This window comes from Amblyomma mixtum, chromosome 8 (assembly GCF_055824585.1).
Source record: "Amblyomma mixtum isolate Tamu chromosome 8, ASM5582458v1, whole genome shotgun sequence".
NCBI lineage: Eukaryota > Metazoa > Arthropoda > Arachnida > Ixodida > Ixodidae > Amblyomma > Amblyomma mixtum.
In genome coordinates this window covers 42,423,773-42,443,460 of record NC_143019.1, presented here as the reverse complement: position 1 = coordinate 42,443,460, position 19,688 = coordinate 42,423,773, and the positions used below count along the sequence as shown (strand labels likewise).

The 19,688-nt window shown below is 46.1% G+C and overlaps 1 protein-coding gene across 1 annotated transcript in view; it reads right to left on the bottom strand.

The window, feature by feature from the left end:
* Positions 1-19,688, bottom strand: part of LOC149332249 (uncharacterized) — a 397,168-nt gene that overhangs the window by 30,657 nt on the left and 346,823 nt on the right. Inside the window, exon 11 of the mRNA XM_089555722.1 lies at positions 2,486-2,680. Coding sequence (XP_089411848.1) covers positions 2,486-2,680 — 195 coding nt within the window. The remainder of the gene's footprint in view (positions 1-2,485; positions 2,681-19,688) is intronic.

Here is a 19,688-nt window from a genome sequence, read left to right as displayed (position 1 = left end):
ATAGGAGACCATGAAGAGACAATGGAGTTCCGTTGGGTCTATCCTGTTGCGCTATAGTTGAGTCATGTTTCTTTTTGGCCGTTTGTTTTGCTGTGTGAAATACCAATCGCGGTCGTAAAGACTGAGCAGCACGGAAGAGACAAAAAAGATGACAGTTCAGCAGGAATTTTCAGGGGTTCTAGCAAAACGTCGAGGAAGAGGAGATGCAGAGAAATAGATATGGTGTGATAAAACACGCTTTTATGCTAGCTTACACATGTTACTTATAAAAGTTCAACAGCTAAAAGCGAAGGCATACTGATGACAACAGGCATGCAGTATAGTCAATCACTTTTCTGGTCATAGCGGATTCATTGATGCGGTGTAGTAAATGCCCTAAAATGGTCAGTTTAGTTTCGTGTACAATCGGTTCGACGGTGAACAGATACATCGTCATCATCATCAGCCTATATGACTACGCTTATTGCAGGGCAAAGGCCGCTGCTCCATTTAATCCTGTCCTGTGCCAGCTGCGGCCACCGTATCCCCTCAGACCTCTTAACCTCATCCGCCTACCTAACTCTCTGCTGCCCCCTGCTACGCTTGCCTTCTCTTGGAATACACTCCGTTACACTTAAGGAACATCGCTTGTCTTGGCTTGGTATTACATCCAATGCCAAGCCTATTTCTTCCTCTTCATTTCGACTAGGATTTCATCAACCCGCATTTGCTCCCTGACTTACTCTTCCCTCTTCCTGTCACTTAACATTACACCTATCGTATTCCTTTCCATAGCTCACTGCGTTGTCCTTAAGTTGAACCGTTTTCGTTATCCGCCATGTTTCTGCCTCATAGGCGTGTACCAGTAAGATACAGCTGTTCTTTTCTCTTGAAGAATATTAGTAAACTGCCATCAATGATATGAGAGAACTTGCCAAATTCATTCCCCTCCATTCTTATTCTTCTAGTTATTTTACTCTCGTAATGCGGATCTGCGATCACCATTTGCCCTAAGTAGACGTGTGCTCTTACCAATTCCAGGACATCTCTTCAAGTTGTGAACTGCTGTTCCTTTCCGATACTGCTGAAGATTGCTTTGGTTTTCTGCATATTAGTTTTTATACCCGTTGTTCTGCTCTGCCTTTCTAACTTATTGATTGGTCCGTAGAGGGTAACAAAGGACCACACGAAGTAGTCCCAGCACTCCTACTCCGGGCACCGCGACCCACGGAGGCGCACTATTCAAGCATGCTGACCGCATACTCAGAAATCATGCAGCACTACAGCTAGGCAGAAGGGAATTAGCGCCACGGAATGAAGAAGTAGACAAGGAACAGGAAATAACACTGAGAACTTCTTGCTGGGCTAGTTGGTAATTCAAGCAATATAAAGGCGCCAAAGACAACACACACATAGGCGCTCTATTCCGTTCTCTTGTCTTGTGTGTGCGTGTGGTTTTTGGCGCCTTTATATTACAGTGAACACTGAGAAGTATAGAAAGGAGCAAATATTCAAGCCCAGAAAGACTTCACGCAATGTACACAGAAGACAATGAGGTATAGTGCGCACAGCGTGAAATAGATTCGGACTTATACAACATGGCTTGGGCGTACCGAGATATCACAGAAATGGAAAGGATAAAAGAACCGACAAATGAGCGATGGGATGATGGGATGATACGCTGTCCAGCTCAGACCCGGAAGTTCAGCACGACCTGACCGAAAGGGCTACAACTGCTGCAAAATCCAACGGACACACCGGAATAGGGGGGCCGATTACAAATTTCAGTTCCACTTAAAATGTTTTCACCGTCATCATCATTCCTTATAATCTACTCTGATCAATTAAACCCTTTTCACTGACTGGGGCAGAGCTAAGCCCCTGCTATTGCTGAGGTCGGCTGAACTGTGAGGCTGATTGGAATCGGATAGTGGGGTCAATGGCTGTGGTGAGGCCGACGACAACCCGCGGTCAACACACTAAGTTCGTTACACCCGAGGCCCGTGAGGTGGCATACTAAGGTTTGTGATATCCAGGACTCGTAGGCAGCAAAGAAGAGGAAACAAGAAAATATCCGGTTCAGGTATTTTGCATGTGGCATCAGTAATTTTCCGACTTATTTAGTGTCAGAATATGTTATTAAAGTTACATTTAAAGGAAATAATCCTGTGGAGTTAACTGTCTTTTTGAGCTATACAACAAATTAGTGAATCTTAACACACACCTTCCGCGGCTGGCGTTCCGGGCTATTAGACTATTTATTTGATTTTATTTCATTTTTTTTTGCCGATGTGTGGTTGGCCGAAGGAATGCCACGCCGCCACGATAACTGGGCTTGAACCATTGACGAAGAGGGGACGCGGAGCATGGCATCGCTTTAGCCAATCACAAAAGGAAAAAAATTGTCACGGAATCGGAAACCAATTGTCATATTTTGATGGCGCTGGAGTGCTCGGAGGGAAAGTTTCAAAGCCACCACGAAAAGACCCGTCGGAGGAGCCCTTACCGTTGGCCTGTTCGGCGAGGAGGTCTCGAAGGTGCTCGGAGCGGCCGGCTACCTGCACCGCGGAGACCCGCACCGAGAACCGCGCCCCCGTGCGCTGCTTGTGCTCGTCGATGAGCCGGAAGAGCCAGGACAGGGCGCACGGAATGGCGCCCAGCTCGTGCGCCGAGCTGCCGCCCAACATCGTCCACGTCTTGCCTGCGCACACATAGTGGAGGAGACGAGTGTGAACCAAGGGCTGAAAAGCAGAGCTTATCGCACATAGCCACAGGTGAATCAATGCACTGGCCCGAGCGCGGTAGACATTCAAAGACAAGGACAAGAAGGTTGTTGAGGATTCGCATTTTGGGGAAGAACTGCGTTGCAGTTTGGCTCTGAGTTGCATCCATCACCAGATCTCTTGCACCTCTTGTATGCTAACATCATGAAAAGCATAGAGCTGTGTGGGCGAAACGGTTAAGTTATATTGGGAAAAGTCAGTAATTATTGTTTAACCACGCTCTCTAGTTGATTGTTATAGACACCAGGAAGAGAGCACACTTTATGACAACACAAATAGTGCCTTGAAGTGCGTTGAGAACTAACTGCGTTTCTGCAGTCAATAGCCAACCAAGATATGAAACAATCATCGCCTAGAAACTCTATGAAGACCGCATTAAAGCCTCGCAGTTCCTCTCCTTGCGGACTAAATAACGGTCAAGTGGTCTACCTCCCATTGTTTTCTGTACGTGCCTTTTTTCATCTCCGAGGTCATTGCACCTTAACTCTTTAGAGTGATGGTTTGGCTTACCGCCAAAAATATTTGTATCGGTAAAACTCGACGCATGCGTATGATTATGGTTAAACCTAAGTTGAGCTGAGTTGAGTTGAGTTGTTGTATGCTAGAGGTGGAATTAGCCTTGCTTATTCTGCAGGCAACTGCTCCACCGTAGCGTCACTTGTATGTTAATAATGTCCTAAAACCGATCATATCTGCCCCGCTATGCACACAGTCGCTTATAATACAACACAACCACTCCCGCAGTCACTATCTATGCACACATTCACTCAAAGCACAACATTATCCACTCCAGAAGGGGCCATCTATACACATATGCAGTCACAGTAAAACATAGTCCATTGCAGAGCCACTATCTATGCACACATTCACTCACAGAATAACATAGACCCCTCCTGAAGGCACCATCTACGCACACATAAAATCACAGAAGACCATAGACCGTCCCTGCTGTCACCATTTAGAGTCAAGAGCAGTGTAATGCAGGAATGTTAAAAGAAGGCGTGAAGCCTCCCTTCTGCATGTCTGGTTTCCACTCGGGTAAAGAATGTCCTGAACTGTACTGTGAAGGGCTCCTGTCCTCCTGAAGGAAGCGAACATCGCATACCTTTCCGCGTTGTACTCGTCGGAGTGCGTCCCTGCATCCCAAAGTAGACCGCGCCCTTTTGTTCAATCATCACGGCATGGTAGTTTGCGAAATTAAAGATGGCGGCGATCCTTTCAAAGATCAGGATCATAACGTAGGCTTCTCATTCACGCTATTAAAATGGCAAGGCTTTCAAATATAGGGCACGTGAGTAGAAGTTCGCAGCCAAGTTTCCAAACGAGAATGGCGGCGCTCGAGCACATGGCGTCGTCATATCTCGCGCGTTTTTTTTTTCAACGGGATAAAAACGAATTTATAACATAATAAGAGTGAACACCAATAAATTAGACATTTCCTGGGGCACTTTAAATTTGATCATGAAATTTTCATATAACCGCAACACCAACTCAGCCTTTTTAATTACTCAGTTCAACGCCATACAAAAAATCCTCAGACTTGCTCCATGGAATGATCAACAGCATGACTTAAGCTGTTTCTTGCTTTGTGGCACTCGTTGTATATATGTATGTAGAGAACGGGAGCTTATCCATTGCCTTAAGATGTTTTGGTGGGCTAGTTGGTTAAGAAGCTTTATGAAGTGAACAGAGCTGTGTTACTCTGGTTCTTAGTCCTACTGTGTGTGTCTCAAACAGCGCTGTTCACTTCAGGATGCTTCATAACCAACTAGCCCGAAAACAGGGGTGTGTTCACCTCATGATTAATTCTACTCTGTGTGACTCAGACTGCGTTGTTCACTTCATGATATCGATTGCCGCCTTTTTTAGCGCCTCTATCTGTACAGCCTTTGTCGAAAGTTTACAGCCCATGATGTTTCCTCCTAAGCCATGCAGTCCGGCTTTCGTGGCATCCTTGGAAGCCCTAGCCTTCGAAGCGCTGGTTTCAAGAGTTCCTCGTATCAGAAAGAGATTTGGAGCGCTGTCGATGCGCAGGGACCCACATAGCATCGCCCAAAAGTGAACTCTTTGTTTTCTTTATTTTTGAGGAAGAGTGTACGCCACAGTGTCAGTGCAAAAAATACCCTCAAGAAGATCGCATGCTAGAAATGTTGCTGATACATACATGAGTACATTATATTCTGTAGTCAACTGCATATAGCAGAGCGTCGTCTTTTTCCTTAATGTGCCATGCTTTCCAGTTCCTTTCACAAGGATACAGTTCTTCACAAGAGAGGGTCGCTTTCACTTCAACAAGCCTCTTACTCTTCAACTCGCTCAGCTAAGGATCCAACAATTCTTTCCCTCCTATCCCAGCTCCTGTTTCTAGAGACACTTTTCAACGCAAGAACAGGAGAGAAACACAGTGCGAGCGGTGGTAACGCCTTGCAAGCAGCAGAGAGAAACCGTACACGAACGCCCTCCGACCTCTCCTCTTCCATGTCGTACCCTCTGCCTCTTCTTTTCGCTATCCTTTCCATTTTTCCCCTCCACTTTCCTCAGCCCTTGAACGACCTGCTTTTCTTTTTCTTGCCTCTCCTTCGGCTTCCCGGGTTGCTCAATAGGGTTCGCACAACACCCTTTCTTCTACAGCCCTTCCCTTGTACTTTCCTCGTTCGTTTAACTCTTCCCGGTGGCCTCGTCTCCACTTTGCGTTTTTTATTGTTGTTTTTTTGTCTTCCATCTTCACCTCCGTATCCCCCGTTACTCAATAGCGTTCGCGAGATAAGCCCTGCATCAGCACGTTTTTCGACCGGGAGGCCATTTCGCGCGGGGATAAATCTCGGCGCCGAAAGAGAGGAAAAGGGAAGAACAGTGGAGCGTGAAAGCGCCTCGATGTCTGCCGTCGAGCGGCGCGTGGCGGCGCTGTTGCCGCCGAGAGCGCTGGAAATACGCGCACGCACGTAACCTCTGACACTGGGAAAAAAAGGAAAATAGAACCAAGCAGCAACTCTCCGTAGCATTAAGCCAGGACTGCAAAAACTAATACATATATGAAATTGAGAAACGCTTCATTTAGGTAAAACTCGCAATAAATGTTTACTTAAATGAAGCGTTTCTCAATTTCCTCAAGCAACCAACTACGTTTTGTCTTTTTGTTTACGTTTATCTTTCTATATATATATATAAGATGCGAAATTGAGAAACGCTTCGTTTATTGGGAGTCGACGTTTCGGACAGAGTCTGTCCGAAACGTCGACTCCCAATAAACGAAGCGTTTCTCAATTTCGCATCTTATTTTAAACTAGCAACCAAGTACGTTTACCTTATTGTGCTATATATATATATATATATATATATATATATATATATATATATATATATATATATATATATATATATATATATATATATATATGTGTGTGTATATATATATATATTGAGAAACGCTTCATTGAGGTAAACATTTATTGCGAGTCGACGTTTCGGACAGTGTTTTTCAAGGGTCTTGAAAAAGGACAGGCTCTGGCCTAAACATCGACTCGCATTAAATGTTTACCTAAATGAAGCGTTTCTCAATTTCGCATTTTACCTCTAGGAACCAAGCACTTTTATTTTTATGTGCTATATATATATATATATATATATATATATAGCTGCAGAAACCAAGGAGCAAGAGGGATATTTTTTAATTTGTGTTGCTAATCAGTTGACATTATTAGTGAATATTTATCGCTTAGAGATAACTGATTAGAAAACAGAAGAAAAACTGGCCACATGCAGTCTCTGGGAACTGAACCTACGACCTCCATAATCCACATACACCGCAAACGACCTTGCCACAAACCACGAACATCGCAAGATCTTCCTCGCGGTCCACCCATCGGAATAGTGCTTTCGCAGGAAAACAAAACAGCGCTAGTACAGTTCACCAAAGTACCGTATCAGTCGTGGCTAACCTTTAGTGTAAAAGTGCGATTCCGAAGGGTAAGCCCCGAGCAAGACATCGCGATGTTTGTGTTTTGTGCCAAGTGAAAGAAATGAATAAATACCCGCGACTGGGATTCGAACCTCCGCAGCGCGAACAGATCAACTTCACTGCGCGAGAGCACAAGGCTATCACCGCAGCCGAACACGCCACGTGTTAAACTGCAACGGACTCTCAAGCTGCGCACCGCACATCGTATTTTGTTGGCCAACTAACACTACTATCAAACTAATATTTGCGGTTTGAGCTTTGTGGCGGTAATGACTGAAAGGTTGCGGCTGCATGGGTTGGCATGAACAATGTTGTGGAAGAATCACAGCACTAACGGAATATGCGCTGGCGTTGACAAGGTTGCTGCAAAGACGCTCCACTAGAGCACAGGCCGCCAACGTACATAGGTTAAACTGACTGGCATTCACCATGAAAAAGTTAGTAGCCGCTTATCTGGCTCACTGGGCCAGTGGACCCCTCAATCACGCTTTCAGGTACGTGGTCGTGGTATCCACGTGCAAAAAATTGTGCTTTCGCGCAATATTTCCTGTTTATTTATTTATTTATTTATTTATTTATTTATTTATTTATTTATTTATTTATTTATTTATTTATTTATTTATTTATTTATTTATTTATTTATTTATTTAAACATACTGCAGGCCCTTTTCGGGCCCATGCAGGAGTGTTTACAATGCATCACTGTGATTAAACAGAATAAAAACAAAATTTAAAAAATACAGAGGTGTTCCCTGATCCAAACAGAAAAAGAGTAGGAGAGGATTAAACAGAAAAGTCAATTTTTTCGATATAATTAAGAAATAGTTCCACGGACGTACACTTCACCGCATCTTCAAGCAATTTATTCCAATACGATATAGCATATGGAAACAGGGAGTACTTGCGGATATTTACACGGCTGACTGGTTGACGAAGTGTTTTACTATGGTTAGTTCTAGACGAGTGTTTGAAAGGCGGGTGTAAGTATTGCGAATTGGTAATTTTGAAGTGGCCGTGAAGAAGTTGGAACAAAAACTTTAATCTTGAAATGGTAAACCACCAGCAATTTTTTTTTTCCCTTCAGTGCTCTTTCAAAGATTTTGTATAACTTAGTTGTGTGGATTCTAGGCCCTAGCCGGGACTTGCTACATTGCCCACGAATCAAGTTCCGCACGATTGCGGACTTCTCCGCGGGCCCCGAAAATGATGAACAAAGCGTAATGTGAAAAGCTGCTCCGTTTTCAAACGCCACCAAGTCATTTTCACTACGGGACAGAAAAGGGTAACAGCGTATCTCAAATGTGGCGCCTATACTAGGGCACAGGACGACCACTGCCCTTCATCTTGGCATGCGTTGCAGGCATGCCAACAAAAGCCATAAAGATACAGAGCCATACTTTTTTTTTCACTGCGGCGTCAAGCTTGGGATGGTATCACGGGAAGCCGCAAACATAAAAGAAACGCCGAGGGCATTCAGGACTAGCACCGTTTTGCGAGCCGCTGCGGAAACAAATCATTCTGACAGCGACAGCGAGATAGGTTGCCAGCGGGAATGTAAGGGTGCCTTATGCCTGTACCGCTTCTTCTGTTGTTTTTCATTTTTCGTTTCGCGATAGGCCTAAGAGCACACAGAGGGAGACAGTAGAAGGTGAGGTGACCTGGAGGAAAAAAAAACTGTTGGAAGAGCACGCATAAGAGGAAAGCAGCGTGCACAAAGCGTGAACGTGCATCATCCGCGCTGATGGAAAACCGCGAGAAGCACGTGGGCAAGGCCTGACGCGAAAAGCGCTGGCAGCTTAAGAGACGACGCTGGCCAGGCAGTAGATGAAGTACCGCATTTACTCGCAGATTGGTCATAAGTCGTGTAGTTCGACCTCCCAAGAACCGGAAAAGAAAGGAAAATAATTACAGGAACACCTAATTAAGTTATATGTTTGCAATGTGATAGCATTAGCAGCTGTTGATGCCTTCACCTGTAACTTCCGATCACGTGACGGCACTTTCTGTCTGGGGACGTCACTTCCCTCCAGCCAATAGAAAGGCTCTGGTCTGGTGACGTCAGTTCCCTCCGGCCAATGGGAACGTTGCGGTCTGGGGCGTCATTCACTCCAGCCAATTGGCGAATTTTGTGGACGATGACGCATTTTGGTCCCATCGGCTTCTGATGCTATAGCGTTAGATGTTAGAATATCGTACAGGTCGGCCGACGGTAGATGCGAGCCACAAAGACGCTGTTAAGGTGACCGTAACAGCGCAACGCATACCGTAGCTACGGTGGTGCCGTGGCCCAACTCGTCACCGGAAAACATGCACTAAATGGGAACTCATCACTTAGTCTTGGTAAACACGAGATAGAAAACGCGAGGCGTAAACGCCTTAATTTCATTCGAACAGTGCTCGGCACGCACACATCACTGTCTGAAGTGTGGCCGATGTCGTAATTTCGGGGGAGTAATCATCTGTGCTTGCACAGGATGCTTCTCGTTGTTACTGCACTTAAATAGAACCTACCGCGGCTTTCCCCACAAGTTACCGCACTTTTAGGCTACATGTAACTCGCGCTCCACCACGCTATTATATGTCAGAAGATGGCGGCTTTCCAAAACGTTTCCGGTAATACTGGAAGGATTTCTGTTTTTGCGACGAAGCCACGGTCGGTGCGATGATGGCATGGCTGGGCCCCATGCGTACCTTCGTGCCAGCCTAATCATATAAACTTTCGAGAGGCTCTATGCCGGTTTCTTAAACAGTAATTTATTCACCGCGTAAATGATAGGAATATGTTGTTTCGTATTTGCCTTGGCTGATGCTGGGCAGAAAAGATGAACTCTGCCACGGCTAGATCTAGCTACCGTAGCCGTGATGCGGTTTTCTCTGTGGAGAAAAGAATTCTTTAATTACATCATTTTTATGCTCATTTGAAACCAATTTAGCTTAAGTGAATATTTGTCATTAGGCTTGCTTGGAAATTAGCGAACCATTTCTGTGAGGTCTGCCGCCTATACGAAGGTTGTATTGCAACGAGTTAAAGACCGTTTCGGGCCCATAACTAGTCAAGCCAAAATGGGAAACATCATTCTTTCGGCATTCTAGCTGTCGATAAAGCTATGCGTTGCCCCTTTTACTTCAAATTATGTACCGGAAACACTGCAGCTTCCCTATGACATATGACCGAACTATTACCTCATTGACCCTCCTCATGCCTTACTTAACACAAGCGGTGAAGGAAGGCGAACGCTATAACCAGTTAAGAAAAGCGGCTGACGGTGAAGACGGCTCAAACCGCGAAAGAAGCCTGGCAGATTGCTGCACAACGAGAGAAGGTGACAGCGCGTTCAGCATTCAAAGGACCGAAGCTGCGGTTGCCATTATGTGTGATCCTTCCTAGAATGTGCTACAACCTTTCCGCAATGCATTTCATGCCTACACCTACTCTTGACGACGCGATACACTAGAAAATTTGTTCCGTATACTATAGCATTCCTATTTGAACTTTCAGAATTTCTCGAAAAGGTTCGGCTTCATGTTGGACCTCATGTTCCCCTCGGTATCCGGACGCTACTTGTCTCAGTTTTCCAAGAAGCGGGGCTAAAAGCATTTCGCTCTTGATACATCTTACATGCCGCAAAGCAGAGTAGGAGCAAGAATCGCAGAGAGAAATGGAGTTCCCCAATTGCGGAGTGACTCGAAACTGTCAACCAATCAGTTACGAACAGCTGGGTGCAGGATAGAGAGCTCTACCTTCCTACACCCTATCAAGGAGAAACATGGGCTTCATTTGTTTCAATGCGATAACGTTAGAGGCCCCGTTAGCAGAAAATCTGGTGTCGGCGTTGTGAGCGATAAATAGGGTGGCTCAGGCAGCCACCCCAGGAGAAGCAACCTAGGTGGACAAGCTAGGTCACGTGACCTTGTGGGGGTCATCACAACCTACCCGTCGGATTGTGAGCGAACTAACCACCCAGGCAGGGGCAGTTCAATTGATCGCGAGAGGTTGGTCGGTGGCAACAACTGCCATCGCAGGGCAGTGGCGCATTCCTTCACCACTGCACTATTGCTCAAGGAGTGGTACGATGACTCCCAGGGATATGTGAACGTGAAGTTGAGATGATCAATTCCCCATATGTGGGCAATAACTTATTAACGCTATTATGTCATATTCTTAGGGCGTAGCTTGTCGGTCCCCTACAATTTTTTCTTCGTGCTTAGTTTGGTCGGTCTTATGAGATGTCCTGTCTCTAGTCCTTTCTAGCCATTCCCCTCGCGTTGGCGGCATTGCCAATCCTTCATTATCTCAAGTAAAAACAAAGGCAGGCTTATGCTTTTTACAAGAGGAAGTGAAAGGGAGCCGACAGGAAGCAACGACAAAAGAACAAAAAAAAAACGAAAGAAAAAAATACGAAACCTCACTTGACAGATTGCATGTGTGATTTGTCTCTGTGTGTCCCTGCTTTTTCCCTTCTTCGTTGGTGCATATAAAGCCTCCTCTCTCAGCTACTGCTAAATGATGGCTGGCGCTTTGTGTTGCGACTTACGCCGGTCTGCACACGGGCGAACGCCTGCAAGTCAAGAAAATAGAGAGACAAGAGAAACGAGCGCAATCTGATTTAAAAAAAAAATAAAAGGTAAAGCGCACGGGAAATAGATAAATGACGAGCGAGGAATCGCCGCTGTCGTGGACCGCTAGGGGGAGCTCCGCGGTCTCTGAGAGCGACCGTATGCGGGGAGGGACGCGAGAGGGCGTGCGCGGGGGCCTGGCCCTTGGACCCCAGTCCGTTTGAGAAGCGTGCAGTGCCTGAAAAGTTGGCAGCGCCCAACCATGGGCGACATTCTCGAAAGCGAGGTCGCTGGACTCTGTATAACGAGAGCCTTTCTCATCGGCCATCGCAGCTGGCCTCAGCATGCGCGCCGACCAATCGTGATTAGCCAGTGAGCGACACGCTCGCTAATCACGCATGAAGTCTATATAGCAGAAACTAGCCATAATGGTCACGCCCAAAGAGTTGATGTCAAGGTTACCCAGAGGGAGAAGAGGTTAGTTTCTGAAAGACCGCGTCATCCACCACTGGAAAGCTCGGAAATGGGAAGTAAGTATTTTGCTTGACTGCCCTATGTTCCAAAATGTAGATTCGGCGGCTGAAGTTTAGCTGCGCCGTGTGTCAGGTCAAATGTTCTGAACAATGAGAGTAAAAGTGCAAAAATGATGCTCCTGAAGTCAGAAAGACTAGCAGATATTGATGCAGACTTACGAATTTCTCAACAAAAAATTTTCGCAGGCCTGCCTCAAGCACATCACATATGTCTACCGCTGAATCCATGATTTATGAAGTTAAGTGGGCGGATGAGATTAAGAAGTCTGCAAAGATACGGTGGCCGCAGCTTGCAAAGTACGTGGTTAATTGAAGAGACATGGGACATGCCTTTTCTCTGCAGTGTTCGTACTCAGGCTGATGTCGATGATGACGATAAATCTATGATGCCGACAAATTATTGTGACGGAATCTTCCCTATCCAAGATTTCCCGGTCATCCAGAGCTTCTCCCTGAGGTAACTGTAACTCACTGGGCCAAACCATTGGCATTTGCTATAGTGTGCCCTTGATGACACCAACAGACGCAAGTGAATAGCCATATGCGCTCAGAGACCGATCTTCTCTTACTTTACGCTTCAAAAGAGCTAAATAAGTCGCTTACGATTGGTCCAAGTGCGTCGTTGTACTTTCTAAGCTACGATGGCGACCGCAGCCTACAGCAGAACTCGCAGTTCGAGCCCTGCTGCACGGTTTTAGAAGAGGTGTTGGCACGGGGCGGTCAGTCAAGAGTAACCCCAATGCCGGTTTCAGGAGCAGCCCACTGAACCCCCTCACACCCCTACTTCCCAGGCACACACGAATGGAAGCCGAGCGCAGCTGGAGCTTTTCTGACCCCCGCGTAGGCGGCAGCGAGCCATAAATCAATGCTTTACGAGCGGATGACAGCCGCAGCGCAAAGCCGAGCCCGAGAAGCAGTGGACTTGCGACTCGCCGCGAGATGAGCGCGTCTGCCTTCTCTCCGGCAATCCCGCGTCATTACTCCGTCTTCCATACCCAGCATTCCCTGGATCCGCCATAAGGGCAGCTCGATTGCACAGTTTCGCGCGCCTGGTCTCCCACTGGCGATGCGTTCCTTCAATGTTGAACGCCACGCTTCGTGCCCCCAAACTCCTCGCCATAATTCAACTTTTTTAGAGCGCAGCTCTTTGGCGTCCGTTCCTGGGTTTCGCGTCGTCGTCGGCGTCGGCGTCGGCGTCGGCGTCGGCGTCGGCCTCGTAACCAGCTCCGCCCCCAATGTCATGCTTTTCAATTGGTCGAAATGCTCGTGACGTCACAGTGCGCGAATTTCAAATGGGGCCAATTGTACTTTGGCTAGTAACCATGCAACCAATCAAAGGGATCGTATAGTGATGCTGCAACTAAGTTGGACTGAGTTTAGTTAATTGCTTAATTAATCAATTAGCCTAATTAATATAGAGGAGAATGAAGAGGTCAGAAGAAAAGAAAAGAAAGACGCGCGCCGCAGCGACAACAGCGTCCGCGGAAGGAGACGCTGCTGAAAAAAAAAACAGATAAGTACGAAGCCGCGTTCCCACCACCACCACGCACTTCCCCACTCAGTAAGACGTTGCTCGTTTCATATACGTTGTGTCGAACATCCTAGACAGTTCCAACAATTGACAGGTTAATGACAGAACACGATGGATAGAAATGCAATAATGTAAATATGAAATAGCCTAATTAACCTTTCTAGTTAGACCGCATAAATCTATAAAACCGAGAACGAAATTGGTCGAGTTGGGGAATCGAACCAGGGTCTCCGGAGTGCGATACGAGCACGCTAGCCACTCCGTAATGCCAGCTGAATGGTTTGGAATGAACAAAGGCGCGTCTAGCTAATACGGCGTCTTCGTTCACTCCCATCTTCCCCCTTCCCCTTACGGCGAGGTGCAGGTGTCCACTCAGATATGCGAGAGAGATACATCTCCTTTCCTCAAAAAATAAATTTACCGTCCAGCAAGGCGTACAGCCGAATTGGCGATGGCGTTCTGTGGACTCCCTGGCAGCGTTGCAAGACGCTGTCGCGTTCCACTCTTACAGGCGAAGCTTAACATGTTAACCACACATCAGTAACACACGCAGACAGCCAATGGAGGCGTCATTCGCTGGCAGCACTTGATTCATCATTCACAACCACATTCTTAACGTACGCTCCCTTGCCGCACATGCCAAGGACGTACACCACGATCACATTCTGCGCCATTCCTCTGTACTTTGCTTTGCTTAAACCTGGCTGGATCCCGAAGAGCCTCTCGAAATCATAGATTTCCTATACTGCTGTGGTGCTCGCAGAGACCACAACAGAGCGGCGGGAGTCGCTATCTACTTGCGCACAGGTCTCTCTGCAATACCAGTCGAAATGTTTGGCACGTCACATGAACTTGGCGAACTGTGCGCCGCAAAGTTGCCCAACGGCTTGCTGGTAGTAGCTGCCTACTTCGCCCCTACCGCACTCACGAAAGACGTCGTGCACTTCCTGCAACTCGCATTAACCGTCCATCGATCCACACCGATGTTAGTAGTGGGGGACTTTAATGTTGACATAAAGACAAACAGCAATTTCCTAACACTTATGCGGGAGAACATCCCGTTCCTCTCGCTTGTAACGCGTCCCACGGCTGTGACAACCTCGCGAGGCACTTGTATAGATCTCGTCTTTGAGAATCAAGCATTGGTGTACCAAGTCGAACATATATCAGTCTATTTCTCCGACCACAAAGCTTCATTCATGACTGTCAAGAACTGTTAGTGGAATCTTTGTTAAAGGAATACGTGTGAAAAAAAAAAACTCTGTGATAGCGCATACATGTGTTGCTCGATTTCTTTGCCTCAATCTATCGAAAAGGTGAAACAGCTTTTTGCTGCGCTCAAATTTCGCATTAGGAAGTAACGTAATCGTCGGTAATTTTTTTTTCAGTTTTTCCCTTGCTTTGGAGTTGTCACTTCCAGGCGCTTGAATGTTACTAATGATCAAGCTGCAGAAAAAAAAAGGAAGTTCATCGTTTCTTGAGCATTTATGGTATTTCATACGTCTCATTCTGGTTTTAGAACTTACAAAGCGCGATAGTCGAGGCTTTGGAAGGTCACTGAGGACCACCCTATTGGGTTTCCTTTCACAGCAAAGTCCATTTCTACACTCTAAAAACGAAGTAGTATATATAGGAATAAATATGGAGTAAATGTTAATCTAGCGCCCTCCTTTTAGAGGCACGCCCAATCCCTGTGGTAGATTTACACCACTAAAAATACGGAATACTTACGGTTGGCAACGGAAACAAATTTCCACCTCAAAACATGCGAATTTCAGTGGTTACGAAGATTTAAATCAAGCTTTCAACCTTCTCTAATTGCTAACCGCCGCCGCGGTGGCTCAGTGGTTACGGCGCTCGGCTGCTGACCCGAAAGACCCGGGTTCGATCTCGGCCGCGGCGGTCTAATTTCGTCGGAGGCGAAATTCTAGAGGCCCGTGTACTGTGCGATGTCAGTGCACGTGAAGGAACCCCAGGTGATCGAAATTTCCGGAGCCCTTCACTGCGGCGTCCCTCATGGCCTGAGTCGCTTTGGGACGTTAAACTCCACAAAACCAAAACGAAACTAATTGCTAACCTAAAGCTTCCTTCCATTGCTAACTGCATCACGTTACTATGCTTTGCAGTGGGAATTTGCCTCCGTTGCCAAGAGTAAGCATAATGCACATTTAGGGACCGAAATCCACTCCGGGACTTGGGCAGCACACCCTTCCCTCTAGACGGAAGTGCGCAAGAGGACACCTGACTCCCTTTCGTACTCCGATATAGGCTTATTCTTGTTTAGAGTTTAGGGAGTTTTGTGATTGCCTTGAAGCGTATGCAGCGAAAAAAAAAAGCCCTCATTGCAAATAAGTTGGGAATTAGAATGTTCTCTCCGCCAAGTTGATTCAATGTCGTGACCTTATCAATGACGTCTTCCCCTTTTATCTTTTTATTGACCTTAATTTTCAGGCACACAAATGTTGGCTTCTTCTACAACGCTACCAAAGTTTAATCTGAACGTAAGCGCTTCTTAGTTGTGCGTGTTTGCAATTCGTATCTTTAATTTATTGTATTTTCTACGTTGAAGTATTTCATTTACGCCGAGGTGGCCCTCTGTTATTACGAAGGGATTGTCAAAAATGGGGTTACAAGTAATGAATTTGCAATTAGAAAGCTGGCTTAGTTCCATCGATGTGCGCTTTAAATTTTTCCTCTGTTTTCCTTTAGCAATGAATATTAAAGAAATGCTGTTAGCAGGACACATTTAGCGTGAGGAACCCACGTGATGTTTGAGTACAAATTTTTGAAAAGCCTACCTGAAGCCCTAAGAAATATCTCTGCATGGCAGAGGACGGACTCAAGGCGAGGACAGCGAAATATTACGAAAGTGTTCTCTATCTATTAGAGCACATTATTTCTTTTTTCAATAAATCAAACACCCTGTATATTCGGGCTGTATGAACCATGCCAGTTCTGGAAACGTTGCCCTCACGAGACTCTGCACTGCTGCCCAAGAAACTATGAAATTTGTTATCAATGAAAAGAAAGCCACAGTAACTGTCTCACTTCATGGTGGATACCTCAACCCCAAGAAACTATGAAATTTGTTATCAATGAAAAGAAAGGCGCAGTAACTGTCTCACTTCATGGTGGATACCTCAACCGTGTCGAGAGAGAAAGAATGAAGGAGTGAAAGAAGGAAGATAGAAAGAGGTGCTTTAGTGGAGCGAGGTGGATTAATATCGGCCACCTGCGGTTCTTTAACGTGCACTGATGTTGCACCGCACACGGATGTCTTTTAGGTCTTGCCCCTATCGAAACGTGGCTAAAAGCAGAATGAAAAGAACAACCAACAAACGGCGGAGACGGCCTCTATAGTTCTCGTGTCACGCGCCGGCATCGGTTCAGGACAGGCGGCAACACAGGGGTGGCTAATGAAGTTTGTTGCGGCGGCCGGCACGGTAGGCGAACAGGACCGCCTGGCGCCACATATTTGCATCGACTGAAAGGAAACGCGGCGAAGGTTATGCGCCTTGGCGGTGTAAAACCTCTTGCCTTTGTTCGGCTCATTGACGGGCCGCTACTTTGCCCGCCCTTATCGAGACCGCAACACAGACCGCTGGCCAAACACAGCCATCTCGATGCAACCAAGCCATTCCCCGAAGTGGACACTAAACACACCGGTTATTTGCGCACCGTCTCCTTCCCTCTTGTCCTGACACTTTCGCAACGTTCGCAACCAATCTAACGTGCGTCAGGGGCCCTTGAATCGGAAGCTAGCTTGCACGCTGGTGGTGCGCATTTAATGTTGCCAGCTGAGTTCGGTTTTTCATTCTATCCGGTAATGTGCTTCCAGAAAGCGCGTCTGTGGTCAGTTCTCGGGAGTTTTTCTAGTTAACCAAAAGCAAACAGGAAAAGATTTTGAAAAAATTAGGGGACACTTAATTACATTAATTGTTGCGAATGCGATAGAATTAAAGTGAAAAGTCCACTCGGCCTGCTCCTGCTTAGCTGTCGCTGCTGCTCGCCGCATACGCAGAGCATGTGCAGCCGCCGATACTCCATCTTCAGCGACATACTTCCGTGGTCGCCCTCTCTACACTCCGCCTGCAAAGGATTTTTGATGAGCCCATGCCCCAGTCGCGGCCGCAAGCCTTCCTGTTCCTCAATAAATGTTAATTAATTAATGATTCATGAACTCCTGAGCAGTTTGGTGTAAAGAGTTTCAATGAATTAAGATGACAAGGCAGCGGCTAAAGCAGTTTTTGTAGCTTCACCTGGTATCATACTCACTTGTGACTTGAGAGAAGCCAACAGCTACAGAAACCAAGGGGCACAGGGGATTTTTTAATTTATTTTGTTAAATTAATAAATTAAAAAATCCCCTGTGCCCCTTGGTTTCTGTGGCTGTTGGCTTCTCTCATATTTATAACGAGCCCCTCATTCCCCTTTCCTTGTCTGCTTAATCACTTCTGACTTCGCAGTTATCGTCTGGCAACTGAAATTGAAACTGAGCTGCCGAAAAAAAAACTCAGTTACAAGTTATGTATTGGGGCCTTGAGGAATCCCACGTGTTGTTAGAAGTATTGTTATGCCTTGCGCATTACTCCATTCCTTTAGGAACCTCACTAGGGCCCGCTCCTCCGCTACGGGGTCCCTCGAAGGCCACGGGTGTCACTTCGTGACGTTGAACCCTACGTAGGACCAGTATCTCGTTTTGACCTTTGTTTTCGTCTGGGCTTTGTTACACTGTTGAAGATCAATAGAATGAGGTTTCGCACCCTGCACGTGTTTTAATTTTGCGCTTTGAATAACCAGCTTCCCCTCGCTTTGCCCTTAAATTAGCAAATGTCCCCTTCTAGTCAGGAGTGGAACGTTACTTACAGGTACAATTACTTTTTTATGTGCACTAACGCTTGGAGTAGCAATAACAGTTTAAAAATAAATATTTAACGCTGACACCCCACCGCCCCCCACTATCCACTCTCCCACACGCACACAAGAAACCAAACAGCGAAGAGCACACAGGAAGCAAAAGAGCTGTAAACAACTACAACGAAAAAAAAAGAGATAAATACCATAAACATCGATATCTGTTATCAATGAAAACCCAAGGAAAAGAAAGTGTGAAGCAAAATATGAGCACGTACATTAGCGAAAGTATAACGAGAATATAAAAGACCGGAAGTGGCGTTGTGAGGAAGCGGGCGAGACGGAAGTGCTGCCTGCAGAACAATGGGTAAGAGAAAAGAAGAAACATACTTTCTCTGAGCATTTCTAGGGGAGCTTATACGAGAGGCCCTCGTATGGGCATGAGGTGTGACCGTCGTCGAAGCCGTTCGGCCGTAGCCAAGCGCCTTAGCCAAGCCACTCGAGCGACTATAGCGTCGGTGCACCCTTTCCTGTCTGCCGCTCCTGCGCCCTCTTTTCCTGCCTCAACCCCCCCCGGCCTCTCCTTTAGAGCCGCTGTTTTTACCTCTGTTTCTTGTTGTTTTTCGCGGTGCATTCATCGTGTTGACGAATATTTTGATCTGACTGCTTCAAAGAAACGTTTTTTTTTGTTGTTTTGCTACGGGCGTGATGGGTTTCTTTGCCTGAAAAAGGCTGACGTCCTGTCCCTCTGGAAACATACTCTTTAAACACTGTCAATCGTATGATGCTTTAAATGTACGCTATTAATAAAAAATGCAGACTTGGTTTCGAACATATTCCGCACAACAATAAAATATTATTTTTCAGGAACACGTAACCAGTACACATTGAAACTCTACTGTCATTAAGATGAAAAGTTGCAGCTCGCTTCAGGAGACAAATTTAATTTACTTTTATTGCTATCCATACATACACACAAAAATCTACCGGCGGTAGTCTATCCCAGGCGGAGAAATTGTGTCATGCAGGGGTGTCAAAACCACTAATTGAATAAGTTATAGAGAATTCTATTTACAAACAACATTTTTATAATCGGGAAGCCAATGCAGCAAATATACGCTACTAAGAAAAGTTCAGCTGCTAAAGTGCATTCGTGCTCGTTTCAATTTATATAAGGAGCTTAGGCGGAGCGGATTTTCCAAGGAAGTCCTGCCCATCCATCACTGAACGACCATTCCCGCAGTTGGACAAAGCTGTGTGCTTTCGACTCGCGAACGTAACTCACGCTGTATCTTTCTTGGCAATCTCTCCAAGTCGTTTTTCCTCGTGAGTCGTGGCGCCATCTCGACCAATCGACCTACTGACAGACGAATGTTTACGCTAAACACAAACATTTTAGTAAATCGTCAAAAATGTACAAAGTAACGACGCCTCCTCGAGTTCGAAACTGCGCCGCGCGCTCCAAAGGGCTTGCTGTGAAGAAAGCTCCCACA